At 40.1% G+C, this 22,586-nt stretch overlaps 1 protein-coding gene across 1 annotated transcript in view; it reads left to right on the forward strand.

Moving 5' to 3' along the window:
- Positions 1-22,586, forward strand: part of ramp1 (receptor activity modifying protein 1) — a 49,135-nt gene that overhangs the window by 21,027 nt on the left and 5,522 nt on the right. Inside the window, exon 2 of the mRNA XM_029530862.1 lies at positions 9,410-9,545. Within this exon, the coding sequence (XP_029386722.1) occupies positions 9,410-9,545 (136 nt within the window). The remainder of the gene's footprint in view (positions 1-9,409; positions 9,546-22,586) is intronic.

Here is a 22,586-nt window from a genome sequence, read left to right on the forward strand (position 1 = left end):
ATTGCTTCATGCAGGAGATGACGAGCACTTGGTTTTTTTACTTTCCACATTAGTATGTGTATAAGTCGGGGATCCCTGCGGACTGAGTACCCAGTGAGAGACAGACAGGTGGACTGCAAACTAAAGGGGAGAGAAAGACAAAGTCTTAGGTGCATAGGTGTGTCAAAAATCAGGAGAGGTAGGTGGTGATAAAGGGAGTTCCCCCATCAGTGTAGGCCTAGAGCAACCTACTTAAAGAAGGTTTTAGGGCCAGCCATGAATAAAGGTTTATCTTTTAAGCCAAATGTTCAATTTAGAGGTTGTCTCCGTCCTGAACTTTAAGGAGGAGGTAGACAGATGAAGGCTCTCCTTGTGTTCTGCCCTTAGAAACTCTAAATCTGTTCTCTTGAGGAAATATGGGCTCTTAGCTATTTGAGATAGAAGCTTAGTCACTGAGAGCTTGGAGGTAAGAATTGGAGTTGAAAATGATATTGTACATTGCAGGAGCTTTCAGCTAAAACAACAGTAGCCTAGAATTAATTGGACAGACTTCTTGGCATTATTTTGTGACAGGATGTGTCTAATTTTTTGCAGTATAGTGCAGATGGAAGACGGCTGCAGCGATCCGTCGCCACAGGCTAACACTTGCTGCTCAAACTTGTAGCTTGTCAACCCCTCAGCTGCAATGAAGCAGAACTAATTTCAACTCATCCAGGGTGAAAGTGTTGTCTGCTAGCTAACATAGCCTCATTGTTGAATGTCACGAATGTCAGAGGGTCACTGGTGAATGGTTGGAGCCAAACCGCCAAGTGAAATCATAAAGCTGACATCAAGCAGAATAATGAGGTTGTGACAAAAAAAAAAAAAAAGCTTCAGCGTCTCTTAGCTGAAACAACTGTTGAAGAAAACCTCCCAAATTAAGGCCACTCCGGGGAAAATTGCCCGATGTGCCTATTTAATGCACATTCGCTGCACAAGCTGATGCAGCCACTTTTTTGGTATCTCCTCTGATGTTGGGCACAGTCAGCTAGCTCTAGGCTTTATTCAAATTTAGGGACTTATTTTCTGCCTTTCAAGAGGCTGGGACAAAGGACTGGGTTTTAATAACAAGACTAATAATACCTGTGAGAGAGAGACAGGATTTTTGAACTTCATGGACATCTGAGGTCACCATGTTATTGATGGAGCTTCAGGTAATGTGTGTGCGTAGTGGCGGGTAATAAAGCCGAGACATTTTGGAGATGAGAACTTCATCATGGTGGGCTGAAAATTGAAGGATATCATTCTCTCTGTCTCTCTATTTAATTATGTGAATTCGTAGTAAAACACACCCACTGGGTCTGAAGCTGTCTGGTTAGGGCAAATTACACACACGCACACAATCACAGGATTCATTTCTGAGCATGAGCGACAGCGCTGGAGGGTAACACTGTAATAAGATGTAATGACAGCAATTGATGCACTGCTATTGGTGTTTCTGTCATCCAGTGCATCAGACATACGTCACTCGTGCACAACAAAGGACTCACTCTGTGTCCATGTGTAAAAAAACATCTAATTTTGCTCCATACATGTCAGTAGTACTGTGAATTTGTTGACATCTGTTTGGTCTCAGATAGAATCTGGTAACCAGCTGTAGGTCAGAAAAATGACAGTCATAACAAAGCATGTCACAAGACAGCCCATGTCCATTGGCATTTTGGTTTTTGATTAATGGGTTAAAAATTTGCTTGACTGTCTTTGTTACTTATGTAATAACATAATTTATCTAAGTATAGTACTGCAAGTTCTTGGATAATTGGCTGCTTGATTAGCATATTTTTTCTGTACTTTTATTGTTCTTGGGCTCTTGGGAGAGTGAACTGCAAATGAAAATTTCTTACAGCATAAGTCTCTTTAACAGTACATCATGATAAAATTTGCTTTGATACTTATACCAAGGATGGATTACCAAGTGAGCATGAAATTAAAAAGCCCTGAGGCTATGGTTGAGGGTTACATAAGACGTTTGATGCCTTTGCTTTTACATCTAAGATAAATATGAAGCTACAAAGAAAATAGGCAGTCAAATGAACATTCCACTTTATAATGAGTGGATGACTGAGAGAGCCATTTGGAAACATATTGCTAAAGAATTAAGATATGAGCAGAGGAGGAATGTGTCAGAGGATGAGCAGGGGGGAAATAAATCACGCAAGAGAAGGGATTGTGGCCTGTCAATTGATCCTACATCAGCAATAAGGCTGGAGCAATTACTGTTTTACTGATTAGTCCATTGACTAATTGATTAAACCATAGTGGAGCTCCTTTTTCAATATCTAGTTGTTTTCAAAAGGACATAATAAGGCAGCAAATTTTAACAGCATCAACATAGCTAACTCTTAAATGAGGTACTGGTCCTAAGTTTGAAATCAAGTATAAACAGTGCAAAATTAAAATTAAAATGTACCTTTTTAAATTAGATAGGAAGGAGCAAAGGTAGCAACATGAGAGGAGGCCATGGGATTGCTTCTTATGGAGGCTGACTGATTCCTGGCTCATCTGCACACGTAAGCAGTGTCTGACTTCTGCAGTTAAAAGCTTGGCCATCCAGACTTGAATAATGATGTGAAATGAGGAGGTGCCCCGATTTGGTTTGGTTTTCCAAATCTAAAGACTGCAGTGGCAAAGCTATAAAATTCAAGGTGCTAGACACATTCAGCTTGAGTTTGAACATCAAAAAAAAAAAAAAAAAACAACAAGTTTTTACAAGTTTAAGAGCTAAACTGTGTGGGATTTTAAAATATGCAACCCACTGTTACTTTGCAGTCTAAATTGAGATGAAATAGAACCTTTCTTTTCTCTGTCTCCTCCACCAGCTCATAAATTAAGATGACTCATGAGTAAAATGTCTTTGAAGGTCAAGGAATTAGGCGATTTTATGTTAGATTGGGTGAATAAGTTGGCAAAATTATTTTAATCAAAGGCCAAAGTTGAAGAAATCTTCTCTGTGAAGCATCTGTGATAAAACGATGCCAGTGAGAGAAAGAGGAAGAGAGCACAGCAGCAGAGAGTACGAAGCAGTTCATTTGCCACCATCAGATCTGGCTGCATAATTACTCTTTGACAGAAACATCTGCCTGCCTCTGTTGGCTCATTGTCACTTTCAGACTGGAAGGAGTCCTCCTAGGCTGCAATGTGTGAACAATTTCAAGACACTTTACTGCCACCGCTCTGACAGCGACTCAACTGTCTGTCAGTGATGCCAGCACAGTTGCTGCAGTGCATGCATGCTCATTATTTATGAGCCAGTTTGGCTAATATTTTGTGGATTTACTGCATTTTACTACTGATTTGAACTTATCTGTATTAACATCTCATAAAACACAAGCAGACAGTTTTTGCACATGAATGCCCGGGTGCACAGCTCTTGGGGAGTAGTTACTATCACAGATGTAATATTTATAAAGCCTTCCGTGGCCCCCAAGGGAAGCTGTGTGAAGTCTGAAAAACTGCCTCAAGTGATTTTTACTTGAGTCACTTGTCAGGTGGGAGTGAAGACTTCAAGTTCGAAAAGTATAAAACTCCTCAGCTAGTTCGTCATCTTTATTCAAGCCTAAATCACTCAAAGATACCTTAGCAGCTAGTTGCACAACGCTTCAAATCTCCCTCTGGTCCTACTGTATCTATTAATATTCATTTCCAGATGCTGGAGCCAATCCCAGCTCACATTGACTGAGTGCAGGGTGCATCCTGGACAGGTCGCCAGTCCATCACAGGGCCAACACACAGAGACAGACAGAGACCAACAACCACTCACGGACAATTTAGAATCACCAGTTAACCCAACCATGATGTCTTTGGATGGTGGGAGGAAAGCGGAGTACCCAGAGGAAACCCACACAGGCACAGAGAGGACACACAAACTCCTCACAGAAAGGACCCAGGCCTTCTTATTGTGGGGTAACAGCACTATGCTGCCCAATATATCTGATTTATTTTAAGTTCCACTGTAAACATCTTTTAAACTATTTTAAAATACTTAACTCTCTTTAACATTTTGTTCGTTATGGTTGTGCCACATAAAAGGGGAAAAATGTAAAATTGTACATCCATGTCATTGGTACCAATACTGCTAAAGCTATTTGAAAGAGCAAGCGGTGAAAGAGCAGTTTGCACCGAGCCTTCGAGGAGACAGGAGATTCACAATCTGAGCCTCAAATTGAGTCAACTTAAAAATGTCAAGCTAACTTTATTAACATAATTTGTTTTGTTGTTTTGTAGCCAAAGTCAAACACTCAGAGTCTGTTAAAAAAAAAAAAAATCTACGTGATAAAATACAACCAACCACAAACACAACACTATGCTTTGGTTCAAATGGCCACATTTCAGCAACATTTACATTTTACAATAAAACCAGACTATTAACAGAGTAATAAAAACAACTTAATTAAAAAAAAAAACAAAAAAACAATTACAGCTATCATCTCAAAGCAACATTCGGATCACCCTCAAATCTTCGTTTTACTAAATCACGCAAAGCTTCCTACCTCCAACATAGACAAGTGATATTTGCTGTTGGAAGGGAATATGATCACGCACCTCTGATGGGGGTTTTACTGCACCACTGGTTAGCCATAGTATTACGACTACCTGCCTTGTATTGTCTAAGTCCCTTTTTTTCCACCAAAACAGCACAGGCCTGTTGAGGCCTGGACTCCATCATGGACTGCACATCCTCAGGGCCTGCTGTGGTGAAAGTGACGGCCTGTCAACAATTAAATTCACCAGATTGAATGGAATAAATGGAGGGTATTATTTAGTAACACAAGGGAAGAACATTTTCCCTCCTCCCTTCAACTCTTCTCAAAGTACTTGCTTTAATTCACTGAGGAACAAAGTGTTTGCTGCAGAAGCCACAGATAAAACTCTCCAAAGCACCCGCAACCCGCCTCAACAAGACATCATCAAGCATTACACTTTTATTTGATTATTGTCTTCAGCAAAAGTCCACTTCAACTTTCAAATTCAGGTATTTGAATAAAGCTTTAGAAATATATTGACTTGAATCAAAGTCAAACTGTCTCTTTGAAAAGCTTTCTCATTTAGCATGAGAAAACTTAAAAATAAAAAAAATACTAAAAGCATTTCTCAAGCATCATTTGCATGCAGTAATTGAGACTGAGTGTCACAGAAGTGTGCAAAAATACAGATAAAATTGAAAAATCACGCCAAGTGTACTTCATTTCCCCTGCCTCATCGATATTTAGACCTTTATTTCACCTGCTTTGAGTTGCGTCATGAGCTCCATTTGCAATCCTCTCTCAGTAGTCATCTTAAAGACTCATATCGTAGCTGAATCTGTTGTTGCTCTTTCATCTTAAATTATTTGCTTTCACACTAATTCCTTTTGTAAAAACTGGAGATGGTCACATTTTGCATATGCAATTATGCTTTGAGGAACTTAAGAAGATGATTGAGATTTGCACAGTTGGTCTTGAGTCACGGCTATAGACAAAGAAGAGCCTCTGACCTTACTTCAGGTGCATCAAGCCGAGGATGGCATGGAATAATTATCAGCAGCATTTTGATGTTACAGTGATTTGAACTTTTGTTATCACTACCATAATTAACATAAGAATTTGTGAATTATAGCTTAAAGCAAATTTGGAAGGTCAAGATGACGTTAACCTTTAACCACCAAAGTCTAATCAGTTCATCTTTCAGTGGTTGTTCCAAACGTATACCAAGGCAATACATAAATACTGAGTACACGAGAATAGGACAAGCAGACGGGCATACAGACAGACATTTGGACAGATTTACAGATGGACATACAACGGACAACCTGAAGACATTAAACCTTTGGCTCTGATTATCATGGAGGCTTAATGGAACAGCTTTCAGCCCACAATAGCAGGACCAAATCTGAGTGGAACTATGTTACTTCTTTTATTGAGAAACGAAAGTAAGCAAAGCTACCAGCAGTTAGAATTACAATCATAGGCTACAATGAAAGTATACACAGTAATTCAAGCCACAAGACAGGATTTCTAAAATCATTAAAACCTGGATACATCAAAGTGCTCATCTTCTGAAAGATAGCTCCACAAGATCAATACCCCAAAAGCTCTCATTTCCAACAGCTTACTCTGCTTGGTTTCTCTTCATTGTTTGACACGCTGGTTTAGCCCATAAGGACATATATTGAATTGAAATGAGCCCAGAATATTTGTTTTCCTGCAGCTCAACAAGTTAACTTCTGCAGCAGCTTGCACTCACCGGGACTTTAGTTAACCTCAGCCAGAATCAGCCGTGTAAATCTACTGTATATCGGGTATACACACACACAAATATCCATACACAAACACTAAATGAAACGATTCAGTAACTGCCGCCTCCATTCATCTGATATTTTTTCTGTTTATGCAAAAAAAAATTTAAAGAATGCGAACAATGGAATTCCTTTGGTAATGAGATCCTAACAGACTGCTCCTGCAGGCGCTTTTATAAGGTTTGTGTCCTGTGATGATGATCAGAGAGCAAAACATCCTATTAATAGATTGATAGTCCAACTCCATTCAACACACACACACACACACACACACACACACCCCTGAAACAGTCTGCTGGGTCAGGTCACTCACACTGAGCAAAGCATTCTATAGGGGTTCACCACAGAGAAGGGAGAGGAGGCAGCATGTGCAAGGTCAAAGGTCACCCTCTATCTACTTCCAAGAATACTGTAATTATGCACCTCCTTGGAGTATACATTGGACGAGTTTACCTCTCATTAAACTAGACAAGTTGACTAAAATCTTCCTTTAATTTATAGCAGCAACAGGGATGAATTATTTGGGTCAAGCCTATAAAGCCCAGTATCAGCAGGATCAAATAAACAGCATGTTCCCAACAAAACAAAAACAAAGTTCCCAAAAAAAACTTTTGAACTAAAATTGAAGAGATTTTGAGAGAGCATGAGAGATTTAATCAAAACACATTAGTTTCCTCTGGTTCCATGATTATGATGGAGAGGGAGGTGTTGGATCACAACAGAGTGGGTGAGACCAGGTGTGTGCAGCTTCAAATCAATGACCAGTTGCAAGTAGAAACGCAAAGATGTGTATATGAATGCAGTTTCTTCCTTGACATACTGTCTCAACCTGAGTGTGCAGGCAGTCTAGAACTTCAGTCACAGGGAGAGACACTTGTTAGTGTTGGGGACAAGGTGACTCAGGTTTTCTCTTTGCGATATTTTCTTGTAACTTTTTGTAAAGTAACCGGAGGAGGATTGGGGAAACAAGCCGTTTTCTTTGAAGGACAAATATTCTTTCTTTGGACTCCTACCAGATGATAGTGCCTTCTCCACACAACCAGTAATCAGAGATATTTTCTCTTACACTGTTTGAATTTCTGTGTGACAACCTAATGATAAGTTGCACCTTGCACGGGGATGCCTTTGAAATAGAGTGATGAGATAAATGGCTAAATAGAATTGAATGCGTTAGGATGAAGCGACACTCCTGTCCGTTTAGTGCGTCAGTTTTACAAAATACAATAATAAAAGAAGTCAAAAGAAAGTCATTCTTATCTAAAATTACACATTTTAGCATAGAGTGCTGTCTTCGTTGTGTAACTCCTTTCAGACAAACCAAGGCGCATGCTTTTAAGCCATCATTAGCACAGTTCAGTCCGGCCTCTTAAATGGAACGTATGAATCATGCAGATATGCAGTTTAAAGCTCTGCATCCATCACGTATTTAAGTTATTTTTCACTGTTCTTTACATTCACTTCTCACCATGCTTACACTTCACTGAGCCTTTCTCATGGCTGCTCTTCTGCCCATTTCAGTATTACAATGTTAGTTTTGAGCTGCTAATTAATAGTATCAGAAGTTACAGTTACATGGTTACCTCGTCAGATCTGCTGACCTGATTTCAGCATTTCAACTTAAGCTGTTAAGGTTCTAGTCTAAGTGAAAGTGGGTTGCTTGAATGTGCTTTTAACTTTGCAATGGCTGATTATTCAGCAGTATACTTAATAGGAGACTCACACAACACATACAACTCAGATTATCAATCTGCACCAAATTGTGTTATTTACTGTGTCTGTTTCACATGTACTTTTGTTGCTTTTTTCTTTATGTAAATTCTAATTCTAGGAATTTAAAATGAAGAAGAAAGCTTTTCTCTCTCCGTGTGAGGGCAAAAGCAAAGAATGTACAGTGATGAATCAAAAACAGTGTTTGTATGACACATACAAGTATTTTCCATTCTGAGTTAGAGTCAACATACAGAGGAATTTTCCAAAAGAAGCTGTCCTTAGCAGAGCAACAACAGCACTGGTTATTTACCACACTTCCAGCAGCAGCCAGCATGCAGGAGTTGTGTTGATATTGCTTCAAATCTGACTCATGCACAAGTTGTCATGTTCTATAAAAATATGATTACAGAATCATCCACTATCAACCTCCATCTTTAGCAGCAGGGTTGGTTCATGTTCTCTGAAGGGGAAACTGACTGACCCTGCATATGCAATGCCAATATCAGAAATCGCTCCATGGGTCACTCTGGACGGAGGTTTATTTTGCTGTTTTGGTTCAAAGGAGTAAGTGTAACGAAGCATGGAGAAGTTACCAAAAGCTGATTTGCAGAAAAACCGTGCTATCTCTCCCCCTCCCCCTGTCTCCCGATTCTGCTCCTTCCTTTCAGTCTGCGTCTCAAATGAAGTGGTCGCCATCTCAGTCTTTGATCAGACTTGTGCAGACATGCAGATAAATTGCTCCATCTGATTCCCAAGCGGCAGGAGGCAGAATCTTTGCAGCAATATAAACAAGCATCATTTTAATCGTCCATTTTGAAAATCCCCACCGATTTTCAAAATGTTGCCAACCGGATTGTCCTGTACAAACATGGACACACGTACTTGTCACCACCCTGATGCAGTTGATATTGATACTGTGAATGAGAAGGAAATACCCAGAAGAACACACTCATTTGTTCTCCTTTCTATAAGTCTCATGAGGTAAAAACTTATCTGAGGCCAGAGAAAGGACGAGTAGATACACAATTTAAGAAAATAATTGGAGGAATCCTGGAGGAAAAGTAACAAAAGGAGAAGATAGACGTTGAAATAGCTGGAGGGAAAGGAATTGATAATTCCTCTTACTAGTGGGTCACATTGCTAAATGTAACACACACACACACACACACACACACACACACACACACACACACACACACACACACACACACACACACACACACACACACACACACACACACACACACACACACACACACACACACACACACACACACACACTTCACCATTTTGTGAAAAACTTTTAGGGCCTGCTCTGACTTTGCTCTCTTCTCTCTCCTCTTTTCCCCCTCCTCCTCTGTTTTCCCTCACCCCTTGCTCTCTCTCTCTTTACCTGGCCTCTTACAGCGATGAAGTGTGTGTCTGCGCTGGGATGTGGACCCCACTATGAATATGCTATTGAGGAGTTCTGTCTGGCCAAATTCAGACTGGACATGCAAGAGCTGGATCAGAGACAATGGTGTAGCTGGGAGGACACAGTCGAGTGAGTAGAATACACACACACTCAGGAGAAGACACACAAGAGAGGCAAACGCAAATTACTCTTATAGTAAATTACTATAAGACTGTTGCAATTCCTTCTTCTTTGGTAGTTTTAATGCTATAAGATCATTAAACATCTGCAATCGCAGATCACAGTGTGGTTCCTATAAGCACACCAAAACATTTTTGTTTATTCATCCTTTTTGATCCAGTGTAAGTCAGATTTTGTTTGCTTTTTTTTTTTTTTTTTTAATAAACAGGTTTATGCAAATCCTTCTATATAACAAAGTGAGAGCATATAGAGAGTTAAAGAAAATATAAAGGGACAGGAGGGAATGCTCAAATATGTTTGCACTCACTGTAAAGACAGTGGTTTTTATAAACACTGGTACAGTTTGATAGTCAGTTCCCAACATCTATTAGCACAATGAAATAATTACATCAAATCGACACCCTCCAACAACTTGAAACAAAAAAAAAAAAAATTATTTAGCACTGACAGTTGATTTCTACATTAAAGGAGACACCAGAGCTTTGGCAAGGTTGTTGTCTCTTTGTCTGCACTCCTGAGAAGCTTTTGAAACTTTTTCGTACAATTTTCAGCCCAAGACACAGAGCAAGGACCACAGATTCAAAGGACACCTCTCTTTGTGTTGTGGCGTTGTGTCTTAATTTTACAGTTGGGCATCTCTTTGTACTTCTGTTGTCTAATTGTGGCTGTGCGGATGATTTTATGTGGGGTCTCTCTTTGGGGTTGTTTTTCATCTTTGTCATTGTGTTTGCCTTTGTGTGTCATTGTCATTTTGTATCATTTAGTTCTGCATTTCCTTGCGGTTGTGTTGACTCATTTGGTTCTGCATCACAGAACCAACACGGTTGTCTCTTTTTGTGGTAGTTTTGTGTCTGTGTCTGGTCATTTGATTTCCTAACAACACGAACAATCACTTTAAACTGAGATTCTGACCCTGTGGGCCCTTTAGCCTGTGTCCATTAATCCCATTTAGTAATCTGTCCATGGCTTGAGCCAAGTATGCCACAGTAGGTTTGGAAAAACCAAACTGTGAGCCTAATTTGGGTAAAGGAGCATAGTTGTTTGGGGCCTTTGATAGTGAGCTAGATATTACTTTGAACTAAGTCGGTCGGACAAAAACAATAAAATTACTCTCAAGTGGTTAAAATCAGACCTCACTGGCTCTGCCGGTATTTGGATAACAAATGAATGAATTGAATTGAATGAATGAATGAATTATATGCAATTAAAAAACAAACAAAAAAAAAAATGTATATATCCAGTACAGGCCAAAAGTTTGGACACACTTTCCTATTCATTTGAATGAGAAGGTGTGCCCAAACGTTTGGCCTGTACTGTAATACAGTCAGGACTTTAGATAACTTCTTTAGAAACAAAACAAATACTGACCAACTGGCTTTCTTTAAGAATCAAGTCTTAAAAACGAAAAGAAAATGTAAGCGTGTTTATATGCTAAATACGTCATGTTGAAGTTCGACAGCTTCATTGTTGATCACATTTCTGCTGCTCTGCTTTTAAAGAGCTCCATTCTTCTTGTCCAATGCTGATGCAAATGTCCCAAGCTGCCTTTTCATACCAAACTATTAAAGTCAACTGCCTTCCTGATAATTCTGAAATTCAATAAATAAATTGAAATGTATTTGTCATACATATAACTAATACAAATGTGTAAGTTTACTTTTGCATATGTCTTTATGAAACATTTTATCTTGAGCAAGGGACTCACTGTACTCGTGCATGATAACTTTGCCATGTTTATTTCTGTTTCTCCAGGGACTGCAGAGGTACTGAACTGCAGCTAGAAGCTAAATTGCTTCAAAGCCTCATCTCTTATTGTTGCCGCAGGTTAAACCTGTTTTTACACAGGCCCTGACAGTGAATGTAATACAGAAAATATTGCTCTTTGCCCATTGTGTAGTGTATCTCAAACCACAGAATTTGCTCTTTAGCAACCAAACTAGACAACAACTGCATGTGCAAAGATCAACATATCTAAGATTTCAAATAGTTCTAATTCCCAAATTTCTGTGTCAACCTTGTTACAAATTAATTAAATAGCAGCGAAGAAAACACAACAAAAAAAGAAGTATATATATATAAATAAAAAGACAAATATCAAAAAGGGTTCAGTAGAGTCGAAAAGGTCACGTATCAGGACAGTTGTTCCCCCTTTAAGGAAAAGCTGCATTCTGGCCAAGATGTCACTGGGGATTTCTAAATCAACTGAAATGTCATTTGGTGTGTGCATGTCTCTGACCGTATGAGTGTGCGCGTTTCATAACAGTTGTGCACAGTTCCTTCCTACTTCTCAGTGTCTGTTACATGGAGGGCGGCTTCCTCGCCTCTCTGGTCTCTCCCCTGTCCTCAGCTGTCACTCAGAGTTTATAAATCTCTCAACACAGCTGAGCCTTCTCGCCTTCTCTTGGTTAGTTAGTGTCTCCCTCTCTGTCAATCTTTCTTGTTCAAGAGGAATGTCAGAAATCAGGAGTGGAATCATGAATGATGTTCTTGTGATCAAAGTCCTCATGTTTAATGCACTTTCATGATTAAATTTTTCACATATTCATGATGTATGTGCGTTGTACAACCCTGCCAATGCTGCTCAATGTATAGTCACTGCAGCATATACATTATGAAATGTTGGTGTGTGTGCGCTGGTGGTGTCCTACATCCAATATACATTTAAAGAGAAACAAATTTCATTCTCCTGCTACGTGCTGTTTTTTTTTTTTTTTTTTCTTCATTGGCTTTTGTTCTCATGTTTCTCAGGTCCAACTGCTGAGATATTGATCAGCCATATCCTGTTGTCTTCATGTTTAGTGTAGTGATCAGAGAGGGACCACCGGAGTTACGCTGTGGTCATGTAATCTTGATTGTCTGGTGTAAGGTGATCATCCAAGCTGCATTTTTTGATATTCCAGCAACATCAAACATTTAAAGATGGTTTATGCAAGCATGCAAGTTTATAAATTTCAAGCACTCATCTTTTCCAGCTTCACACAGGAAGTTGCTAGTGAGCATGGAGGCACTAGAATGAATTGTTTGGCGTGTGGCTGGTTATTAAATAGGAGAGGAAGGATCAGGATGACTCACCGATCCATTCAGGATTGAAGCACTGCCATTAACGTGAAGAAGGCACATTTTTAGACTGTGGGAGGGAAAAACAAGAAGATACAATGATGCAATCTGCAAAAGAATAACTTTCAGGTGAGCTAATCACCGAGTCACTGTAACAGCCATTAGTTGAATGAGATTATTTAACAACAACAACAACAACAACAACAACAACAACATACATTTTGCTGGGTTAAAAAAAAAAAAAAAAGATACTACGAATGATACTATATTATGATAATCAATTTGTAAACTTTTGGAAGTTTCTCTAATTTTGTTAAAGTGAGCATCAAAGTCTCGTGTGTTTTTGTCGGTCTCAACTTCATGTAGCGCTCTAATAAAGTTTTGGTGCCGATTGAAAATCCATCCAAAATAAGACTGGAGCACATTTTTTACCTTAACAGAGAAACATAAACGCTCACTACCATGTCAGGTTTATGTCAAAGTTCAAATGTGCTGCTTAATTAGTCAGTATAATGTATGATGTGATGTCAGGGCTGTCATATTACTTTCAGCCACAATGGCCGGGGTGTAGACATAGCAACACTAATGGTACGGTGTAACCTCAGCATGACTAAGAAGCACTTAGCTGAACAGCCGAGGACAGAAAACGTATTATTATTAATACTAGCCAAATCAATCATTTCAAAATGAACGGATAAATGCAGTTTGACAAGACAGTGTGAAAGACTGTGACATTTGTTTACACAGCTTTGGAGAAATATGAAGATGTTTTAGTACTCTCAAAACTGTGTAGATGTAGAGGGTGTCTTGGACACAGTCATTTTGTTGCCACTCACCTACCTTATAACTGTGACTAATCAAATTGTTCTAGTACTGGCACAGCTGTGAGAAACGTGGGCTTTGTTGATAGACCCTTTGGGGGCATGTATCCGATCTGTGGGTTAAGTTGTACAATAACTCAAAGGAAGGTGCTGTTCTGATTAATTATTTTGTTCTGCTAGCCCTCAGGTGTGCACAAGACACAAAGCAGATGGAAAATATGACAAGCGTGCTAATGCAATTTGAAGACAGAGACTTGAACATTCAGAGACAGAAAGGACATTCAAGTTTGAATATTTTCCAGCATGTTGCTGGCAAGTGTTTTACAAGTCGGAGCACTCAGGGGTAGAATTATAAATCTGAGTCGCATGCGTCTCCTTTACAAATAAATAAATATATTCAATTTGTATCTCATTGGGAATATAAATTTGCCACAAACAAAATATGTTAACCGTTCATTGTTGTTTTTTCTTTCAAAACTGTCATCATTCCATATTTAATTATATTAACAGAATATTATTTGTGTAGACTGAAAGGCAGTTTGACCGTTTTCTACTTTTTGTCAAAGTGACACACACACACACACACACACACACACACAATGCTCTAAAAATGTTTTGACAAACACAAATGACTGAAAATGTGGTTAAAATACAGCTGTAGTAAAGTCGAAAATAGCCTGTGGCCCGTTGCTGCGTGTCATACCATCTCTTCCACCAGTTCTCTTGCATTTGTCTCTCACACTATGACTGAAAGGTCAAAGCATGAAAAAAAAAAAAAAACATAAAAAGATTATACTATGCATCTTCCAACTGTTTCTCTGATCTGTCCTTCTATAAGAAATCAAAGCACAGTCTTCTCTTATTTTGTCTTTCCTGTTTATGTCAGATGACGCGACAGGGATTTGACCGCAGGTTCTTCTGAAAGTTCAGAGTCTTCTCTGTGAGTAATCAGGACATGTACAAACCATCTACAGACTAAACAGAAGTAAGAAAAGCTGCGCTATGTGGTGAGGAAGCACCTATCAAGCTTGTTTGAAGAGTCAGGCCATGTATGGCCATTTATAGGCAGCTCAACAGCACACCACAGAGTCTGAACCATAAAGCAACCGATCACTACAGTCAGCCCACAACTCCTAATTTCACTCCATCCTTTTCTTCCATCATGACATTTTCCCTTTCAGCTGTTAAAGTTCTCACTAAATCTTTCATAGCATCAGGGGCCCTGGAGCCGCTACACAAGGTCAGAGTGTCACAGACTCCTCAATAATACACATGGCACCCAGGTCACTGCCTACACTGGGAGGATGTGCAGAAATGTATTCTGCACCTGGAATGCTGATGGTGCGCATCTTCTATACTGTAGCCATTTCATGGTGAAGTTATTGAAAATGGACCATAAAAAACTGCATCAGAAAGAGGTGTGTACCATAGCTGGCACCTAGGTTTTATTCAGGTATAAAGGCAATTATGAAACTGCTAGACAGAAAAATTGAGGATCCTTTAGAAACTAATACATCATATTATTTTTTTGCCAATGACATCTCTGAACAAAGCGACGGTGTAATTGTTCTTTTCTGCAGGAAAGATGTTACATTATAATAAGAGCTCTTCTAAAAGAAATCTGGAAAAGGAATTGCTGTTTACCACAGTATAAAGTACAAGTGTAAAACACAACAAGGAGTATAAAGTTATCTCCCCCCCATTTTAACATGAAAACTGCTCTGTATCAGAAACGGTCTGCATCCATGCGAACACAAATGAATGCCTACATCCATGACCACTGAAGGGCAGGGGACACACATGAACTACAAAATGGAGTCTTGTGGATATAGCCAAAGTCTGTGGCTTTATTCACACGCACGCACGCTAGCTGGAAGTGTTGCAAAGTATTAACATGATGTTTCAAAAAGCAAAATTTAAGTTAGCCTTGGAGTGCTAACTGAAATTAGCAGTTAATATCCTAACAGTCTGAAAGTTTGGTAAATGATTGAAAACTCTGAACATTTGACTCCTGATGTTCTGTCACCTGTGTTTTGTTTTTTCTATTTATATAAGAGAAGTAAAGTTGGAAAGACAGCGCTCCGTCACAGCACATGTGACAGACCTCATCCTGCCCCCGATCTCCTCCTCAAGACTTTAACCCCAACAACTTGAGATACTTTGCTCCTTATAAATATGCATGGGGTCTATTAACGATGCGTTTGCTGTTGTAATCCATCTGCCGTCTTTGGCAGCGGCAGCAGATCTGTAGGCTGTAACAGCTCATCCATCCGCTCTGTCTGCTGGGTTAGTTGGCTAATTGTGCCACATTATTATATTCATGTGTTCTGCGTGGCAGTAGCTTAGGATAAAATCACAAGTTCTTAGAGGAAAAAATTAATTGTTGCATTAAAAAAAAAAAAAAAAAAGCAACAGAAGAAGCCCCCCCCCCCAAGTAATTAATCCCTTAAGCCTGGATGCATGTCTTTGGTTGTCATTACGAGTGTTAATGTTCTCACTTTTACAATAATGTATCCTTATTTCATACAAAGCTTTATTTCCATATAAGATACATGATGGGGCCTTGTTATGTAACCAGCGATTCTCTAAATTTAGCTTGTTCTTAGCACCCAGCTAGGTTGGCATAAATATGGGATTAGACCACAGAACAAAGGCTTTTCCAATAAATCCACAGACCAATATTATGTTTGCGATTAATCCTATTAAGGTTTTATTCTCTCTGTTTGTCTTCATTCTCCCTTGCCTCTGTATTTCACACTGCAGGCGCTCAGTTTAAAAATAGCTCTGAATCTTGGTTTCACTGTGTGGTTGTTTGAGGGTATTTTGGTCAGTCAGTCATGCATGCCTGTCAGCCATCTGTAATAATTTCAAAACCCCTTTGTGAGCGAGCTCAAATCGGGCTATGTGCGAACCCGGACCAGAAAAATCCATTGAGCTCAGTAGTGTGGAACTCTATCTGAAGTTCCCTTTCTGTGGATCACTGATTAAACAGCTGATTAGTCAGAAATAAAAAAATGGATCGACATGGGTTTTTTCAGCTCTAACGACTGGATGGCATCCAGCAACGACTACAGCTGTTACACAATGCACATTAAATGACTTAAATCAGTCCTTTTTGAGCATGCAGCATCTTTTAGGCAGTAAATCTAGCAAGCATAGATAGAAACCTGCATTTACCATTAGTTTGCACTTGAACTATTCTCCATATGTAGAAGTTAAGAATATTCTGTTTGGTGTATTCTGTTCTGTGTAGATGCTTTATTAGTATTTAGATTTCTCCTTCTTGAACAACAAATTATACAAGCTCCCAGCATACGATTATCAATTTTGCATCAAGTTCAGGAAACAGATTTAGAACCACACTTTTCTGGTAACTTAATTCTGTTTCTTTAATAGCATTTTGTCAATGCCCGGGGGGGTGTAGCTCAGCGGTAGAGTGCCCTGGGTTCAAACCCCAGCCAGAGGGCAAACCAGTAGCAGTGGTGGCAGGAAGGGCATCTGGTGTAAAAACTGTAGCTAAATTAATCATGCAAGTCAATATTGTAACGTAAACATCCAATTTTGCAGTATAATAATCAACTTGTATTGATTTCAGTTTTAGTAAAAAGGTGTAGTTTTAAATCTGTGTTTCTTCACAGAGCTCCACTTTGAGACTGAGTTGAGCTTGTGTGTAGTAAGAGAGCAGTTCGCAGTTGAAAACACACTGAAGCACTGTAAATTAATCTGACAACCCCACTGTTGGTATGGCTGTTATAGCCAAAGGCCTCCCATACGATTGATTGGAGCATGTTCTCAGTGGAGCACTTGGAGCGACACAAAAGGGCGTGTTTCCCTGCTCTAATTGAGCCAACTCCTTGTTCTAAGCCTTTGCATCAATACTGCAAATATCCACTTTGTGGACTCACTGGTCCCTCTGGGTCTCAGCTGAAGCAGAAAAGGAATCTGGGATAAGTAGCCTAAGAATGCTTTCCTCCTCCTGCTGTGGACCATTACTTTCCTTTCCCCCGTCGCCACCAGTGCTGCTTTACCAAACTTTACAATCATCCCTAAATAACAGACACACACACACACATTATCAAAACTATGTTTAGAAACTCTTAGATTATTTACAGAAGTTATATCTGATACAGCAGCCTCAATTATGGAGCATGATGAATATCAGACATGCAGTCTTCATTACAATTTGTTGGCCTGTGTTGCAGTGTTGGGTTTGTTTGAGTATAGGGCTGTTCAGGAGAGTTTAGCTGCTGAAGCTGCTAGTATAGCTTGGATTGCCTCCACCTCCTGCACCCTCTATACTTTCATGCCCCCTACCTGAACCAGGGTCTGTATCCCCACCCCGCTTTCACTGGTGCAGTTGGTGAGAGGTCAGAGTTGACAGTGGTGCTGTTTGAGATAGTTGTCTTTATGTGAGGAGCGGTGATGGCTGGCATGGGTGACTCTGGGACGCCAGTGATCACGGTCCAGCCTCCTGGAGGTGTTGTGGTGTGATAATGTTTTCATTATCAATTATGTATTTGGAATTTTTGTGTGTGTGTGTGTTTGGGAACAAAATATTCCATGCAAATGTAGCAGCAGAACATGCAACACAATATGAAAATATACATATACACAAAAATATTTCATCCTTTTTTGGCCTCATGTAGGAAAGAAAAAGAGACACTCACTGTGCACAATCGGAAATCTCCCCCAGAGAAGAAGCAGATGCAGAGAAAAGTAACGAGTGGAAAGAAAAAGAACATTGTTTTTGATGTGCTCAGCTGTGACAGCTTTGGCCACTTTCTTTTTTTCATTTCTTTTTCCATTTCTGTTTGGGGAGTGAGGGGGTCTTTGTGTGTTGAGATAGAGGAATCTCTTCCTTAGTGTTCCAAAGTTAAGAGTGACAGAAAGAATGGATTCAGTGAACAGTGATCAGAGACTTCCCTTCTGGGTGGTAGCCCAACATTCTTAAATGGGATCAGGTCAATGTCTGGTTCACTATTGTGGGACATGTTTAGAAACTGAAACAGATGACAATCAGCTCGGTCACTCGTCTTCTACGCCTTATCCATTTGTAGGTCCCGGGATGCTGGGTACACCCTGGACAGATCCCCAGTCCATCACAGGGCTGATACACAGAGACAGAGACCGACAACCACTGACACTCAGACCTACGGACAATTTAGAGTCACCAGTTAACCCAAACATGATGTCTTTGGACGGTGGGAGGAGACCAGTACAACCATGGGGGGGGGGGGGGGGGGAAACATGCAAACTCCATAGAGAAAGGCCCAAGGCTCAGAAACCGAACCCACAAGCTTCTTGCTCTGCCGCCATACTGGCTGAGGAAATCGGCAAAAATGTGAATCAGGGCGCATCATGAAATTAATCTTAATTTTCCCGTACTTCATTAATGTTTCCTTACCCATTTTCTCTAAGTTATCAGATGCTCCCTCAATTACAATGAGCAAAAGTAAAATAATTAAAAAGTATAATATAATAATTACACAAAATTTGCAAAAATAGTTGCTAAAAGGTTAAGGGAATGCACTTACTTCATCTTTAGAAGAAAACCTATACCATAAAATAATAGTAAAAATATAAAACGTGCACATCATTGTATCGTCCCACTCCCAAGGATGACCAGTCACAAAGAAGCACAATTCACATGTAGCAGATTTGTTTTTAAGAGTCGGACAGAAGCAATACCCAAAACAACAAAACACAACTCAAAACCTGATTGGGAAACAGAGTATAAAAGGAAAGGGCCTCTCCCTCCTAAGTACTGCTACTGTGATAAATGTAATGGTAGATTTCACATATTTACGCATTTACATTACACAAAGCCACCACAGTTGTACCACCACAGAGTAGACTGTAGTTTACTATATCTGACAAACACACAAGCCACTCGACAGCATGGCCACCAGCTTTGGGAGTGAAAAGGAAAGGGTCTCAGCAGGAGCCTATCAGGTGGAGTGCAACCAATCAGCTGACAGCACACAGGAACAGGCCACCTGCACATCCAACACAATCACACACACTGATCTGAACACAGCCTGAGAGGTGAAGAGAGAGACGGATATCAGTCAGCACAAAACAGAACAAACAACCACAGGTCATAACAATATTCACAGGGCAAAGGTTGAGCCTGCTCATTTTTTTACTTTTTTTTTTTTTTAACCCACGACGTGCCGGCCAACACCCCTACAGCGTTGCTGCACAATGTGAATGGAAAGGCTGTGTTTTCTCAAAGTCAGACTGAACCCTGCAGTCTCTGCTTCACAGCACAGCACAGCCCCAAGATGTTCACCTCTCATGGTAAAATCAAAGCACTTAATGTTCATATGAACTTTCCTTTCATGTAATATGACTCAGAGCTTGTCAGGAGAGCAACAGCATTTTTCCTCCAATTATCATTCTTACAATTTGGCTATTTTAACATTGGAAATAAATAAAATCTGCACCCCCCTCCTTGCTCCTATCAGAGATGAGGAGACGCCAGTTAAAGTGAGCATCACCGTCATCCTCCTGTCCTGGTGACATGACAACGGCACGCACCATGAAATCCTAATTTCTATTAAATATTTTTGCAATATGAACTGCAGTATCATGCCTGTCCAACTTCCTCCCTTTGGCTCTGCGGCTGTCAATTCAGTAGAATTAAGAAACAACATGAGTTGTTCCTCATGTCTGTGGAGCAGCTTTGCTTTGTGTCAGCTTTATTTATTCATTTAGCTTTTATTTATTCAAACTATGCTCAGCAGTCGGATCAAAGTACTATAAGCTGAATGCCCCTGCCTCATATTAATAAAAAAACAGTCAGCGAGCCAATGAACCTGTCTGCATCTCATCTCCATTTCTGTGTTTTCATCCGTGAAGTGCCGATCTTCCCACCTCTCCCTACCTATTTCACTTAAAGAGGAAGGCAGCTCTCCAAAACAAGCAACAGGCTTCCAGCACTCAAAGATATTATTTTGCCTTTATGAACATTTGCACCTTCACAACACACAGAATGTCCATGATCATAAAAAGTAAAACAAAAACAAAATATGCAACTGAGCAAATAATTCAAAAGTTGAAAGTTAGAGCAGAAAGAAATTCTTCCATTTGTTCCTTTAGTTTTGGAAACACAGACCCAAGCACATCAGCATGAAGTGGCTGTTTACACCGAGCGTTGTACTTTCAGCCTTCAGGTCTCATCTGACAATATCTGAGCTTCAGAGGTTCTCCAAATCTTTTTCTCATTCATCTATAGCTATTTTTGGGCTTTTGAAAATCTAATATATTTATTGCTTTGAATAGAAACATCTTCTGACTGTAAGCAGTTGTAAGGATCCAAATACTCCAGTGTTTAGAACAGCAAACCTGGTATGTTGCTGTCCGATACTCTGTATAAATAAGACAAACCATGCATGTAAACCTTCTCATCTCCACCCTGACGATTAAACTCAGGGGCCACCCTGAAGTAAACACATCAGGCGATGGTCGACGCACTGAACAAGCACTACTATATTTCAGGAAGCCATCTATTCGTAGAATTAGCCATCACAAGTTTCATTTGTCTAAACATTAGCATCCAGAATATATTTAGAGCAGCGTGTCTGGGCTGTGTTAAGCCCAGAGATGCAATCAAAAGACTTCAGCCTCAAAACAGCAACTGAAAGTTGTCTAACACAAGAACACTGAACACGGCCAAACTTTTTTTTGACAACGTTCAGATGAAATCATCCAATCACATTCTCCAACATAAGGAACATAGTGTTGCGAGAATTAGTTCAGAGTAAACGCAAGAAACTTGTGCTACAAAAGAAAAAAAAAGGACCAGACTCAGTGACTAACTCCCTAACAACAACCTTGCCACCTGCCCTACGTGCCCTAAAGATAACTATATCTAAACTAGGCCAGTGAGCAGTGATAGCTATCATGTCTATGGGGTCATCAGGTGGGAACCTCCTTTCACCGGTGTTTCGTCTAGTTAGGCCCACAACACCTCCAGGAGGCTGGACCGTGAACACTGGCGTCCCAGAGTCACCCCTAATGCCAGCCATCACCACTCCTCACACAAAGACAACTGTCTCAAACAGCACCACTGTCAACTCTGACCTCTCACCAACTGCACCAGTGAAAGCGGGGTGGGGATACAGACCCTGGTTCAGGTAGGGGGCATGAAAGTATAGAGGGTGCAGGAGGTGGAGGACAAGCTATACAAGCAGGTTCACCAAAAAAAATTACCTGAACAGTCCTATAAACAGAGAAAGAACACAAGTCAAATCAAACCAGTACAGGCCAACTCACCTGGACTAACCGCCTGGTCTCAAAGAGGCTCAAACAGGCCACACCCTCCACTTAAATGCACTTCCTCTTCCTGGATTTCTTCCTCTGCTTCTCCCTAGAGTCTGTCTGTCTTAAGAGCTCCCCCTGCTGGGCCCCCAGCTACTATTACTTCTTCTAATCCAAATCCACTGACTGGATCTTTCTGTCTCATCCGACATTTCCTTCACTATTTTCCTCACACTCTGTCCCCTTCCTCCTAACTCCCTCAACAAAACAACAACAGATCTACAAACCCTCTACATCCTACTTCCACTGGACAAATCCTAACTGTCCATCCTTGCTGCTCACACTACTAGACATTATCCCTGAACCTGGAAAGAGTTCCATTATCCTGAGGTCTATTTCCTAATTTGATTTTTGTTTTAATGGCGCGCTACAAAGTCTATAGCATCTCATGAAAAAGCTGGATGCTAACAAGTGGCTATATGTGATGATATATGTGATATATGTGAGTTAATTCAGGAATTTAAGGTCATCATTCCGACAGGTAATCCTGTGTGTGCCTGAATAAACTGTAACTTCTGAGAAGGAAGGCTTTTTTAGAAAAGGTAAGCACTAAACTGAATGACACTGAGGCAGCTTAGTGGTGGTGATGGTTAAGTCATGTGATTTTGGTGTTAATTCCTTCATAGCCCTGATTAAGAGTCTGTAAGGCCACGGGACAGATGTGAGTGAGTATTTATGAGGCAGATGGAACATAGTACTATACATTATGTGTGTGTTTCCCATCACGTGTTTTTTTCCCCCTAATTAATAAGAAAGAAGGCGTTAGTGGGCAGGAAGAGGGCGCAGCATT

This window comes from Echeneis naucrates, chromosome 21 (assembly GCF_900963305.1).
Source record: "Echeneis naucrates chromosome 21, fEcheNa1.1, whole genome shotgun sequence".
NCBI classification, from domain to species: Eukaryota; Metazoa; Chordata; class Actinopteri; order Carangiformes; family Echeneidae; genus Echeneis; species Echeneis naucrates.